This window comes from Numida meleagris, unplaced genomic scaffold, assembly GCF_002078875.1.
Source record: "Numida meleagris isolate 19003 breed g44 Domestic line unplaced genomic scaffold, NumMel1.0 unplaced_Scaffold384, whole genome shotgun sequence".
Lineage (NCBI taxonomy): Eukaryota > Metazoa > Chordata > Aves > Galliformes > Numididae > Numida > Numida meleagris.
This window is the reverse complement of record NW_018364607.1, coordinates 40,242-41,821: the sequence shown is the minus strand read 5'-3', so window position 1 is coordinate 41,821 and position 1,580 is coordinate 40,242. Positions and strand designations below refer to the sequence as shown.

General features: G+C 68.1%; 1 protein-coding gene across 1 annotated transcript in view; it reads right to left on the bottom strand.

The window, feature by feature from the left end:
• Window positions 1-1,580, bottom strand: part of BICRA (BRD4 interacting chromatin remodeling complex associated protein) — a gene marked incomplete in the record, with an annotated part of 30,062 nt that overhangs the window by 8,275 nt on the left and 20,207 nt on the right. Inside the window, 1 exon segment of the mRNA XM_021383387.1 lies at window positions 1,453-1,577. Within this exon segment, the coding sequence (XP_021239062.1) occupies window positions 1,453-1,577 (125 nt within the window).

The following is a 1,580-nucleotide window of genomic DNA, read 5'->3' as shown; positions in this document are numbered from 1 at the left end:
GGGAGGGAGGTGGGCGGCCGGGAGCTGCGGGCTCTCCCCCAGGGGAGGATGAGGTAGCGAAGGGGACGGGGAGGCTCCAGGGAGCTGCTGCTGCCCTGCGGGTAACTGCAACAGAGAAGGAAAGAGGAAGAGGTTAGTCGGAGCGCGGGGGCCCTCGCTGCGCCCGCCGACGCCGTTACGTCCGTGTTAACGAGGGGGGAGCGGGCTCGGAGCGCTCAGCGTCTCGGCCCACTGAGTTATGGGGCGCAAGGAATGGGAGGAAGGGGGTGAGGGAGAGGGTGGGAGCACGGCGTGCAAGCAGGGATGGGGGGGGCGGTTAGTGGGAGCTTGGGGGGCAGCAAGAGGCGGGGGGGGGTCAGGGTGGGGACCAAGGGACAGACAGGGGGACAAGAGGAGCCCCTGGGCCCCGGGGTTCGGTTCAAATCCTACACCTCAGCTCCTCCTGCTCCTGCCTGCGCACGGATCCACCCCACCGAGCTCACCCCAAGGAAGAGCTGCAACGCAAACGGGGCAAAACCCAACGCCCCGCGGGGGTCTCCCCGCAGCCCCCCCACCCCTTGTTTGAGGGAGCGCGAGGTGCTGCAGGTTCCTGCTGCCACGTTTGCTTCCCGTGCAGCCCCGGAGGTCGGCCGGGCCGCCTCGCTCCGTCCCCGTGACCATTCCTGCGGGAATTTCACCCGATTCCACCCCATCCAACGCACAATTCCCCTCGGCCATGCGCTCCGGCAGCGGGGAGAGGTCGCTGCCCCGGAGCTGGGTCCCTCAATCCCCGATAACAGCTCTGACGGGCAGAGCCCCGGCTCCGCTGCGGTGGAAGGGGACTGGCGAGACCAAACCCAAACCCAAACCCAAACCCGCCTACAAACCGAACCCTACAGAGACGCAGCCGCATCGGCATCGCCGCTCAGGGCAGGGGAAGTTCTGGTCCCTGCGTTTACGCTGGAGAAGTCCAGAGAACTCGGCGGCGTCCCACTACCGAGGCGAAGGGAGCTCAGTGATTTCCCTCCATACCCTGGGGACTTGGAGCAGGACCCCCCCCCTCTAGGAACGAATGCCATAAAGAACCCAGAACGGCCCCAACCCGGCACCGAGACGCAGCAAAGCCACGAGACGAGCGGTGCTGGGCTGCCCCACCGCCACAAGGGAGCTCGCGTAGGAGACGCCGCGGTTCTGTCATCGGGGCTGTAATGTTGCCTCGTTAGCCTCGACCTAACGAAGCGGGCTGAGCCCTGAGCCCCCCCCCCCCCCCCCGGGCCGAGCCGTGGTCAAAAAGCTCCAGGAGGAGCTGCACGCGGGGCCCGCGTCCCGCAGCCATAGGGAGAGCAACGCTGATGACGTCTCCCAGCGAGGGCCCGAGGTTGGGAAGGAGCAAATTTGGGCACGCGGCGCCAGAGCCGAGCGAGCTCCCGGCGCCTCCCCGGATGGAAGCGAAGCGCGGCGGGTTGTACTCGCCTGCTGCAGGAACATCTGCATGGAGTCCTGGTTGATGACGGCCCCGGCGGCCGCCTGGCCCAGGATGATCTTCTCGGGGCTGGCGGCCAAGCCGGGGCTGGGCTGGGAGGCGGCGGGCAGCGGGGCGG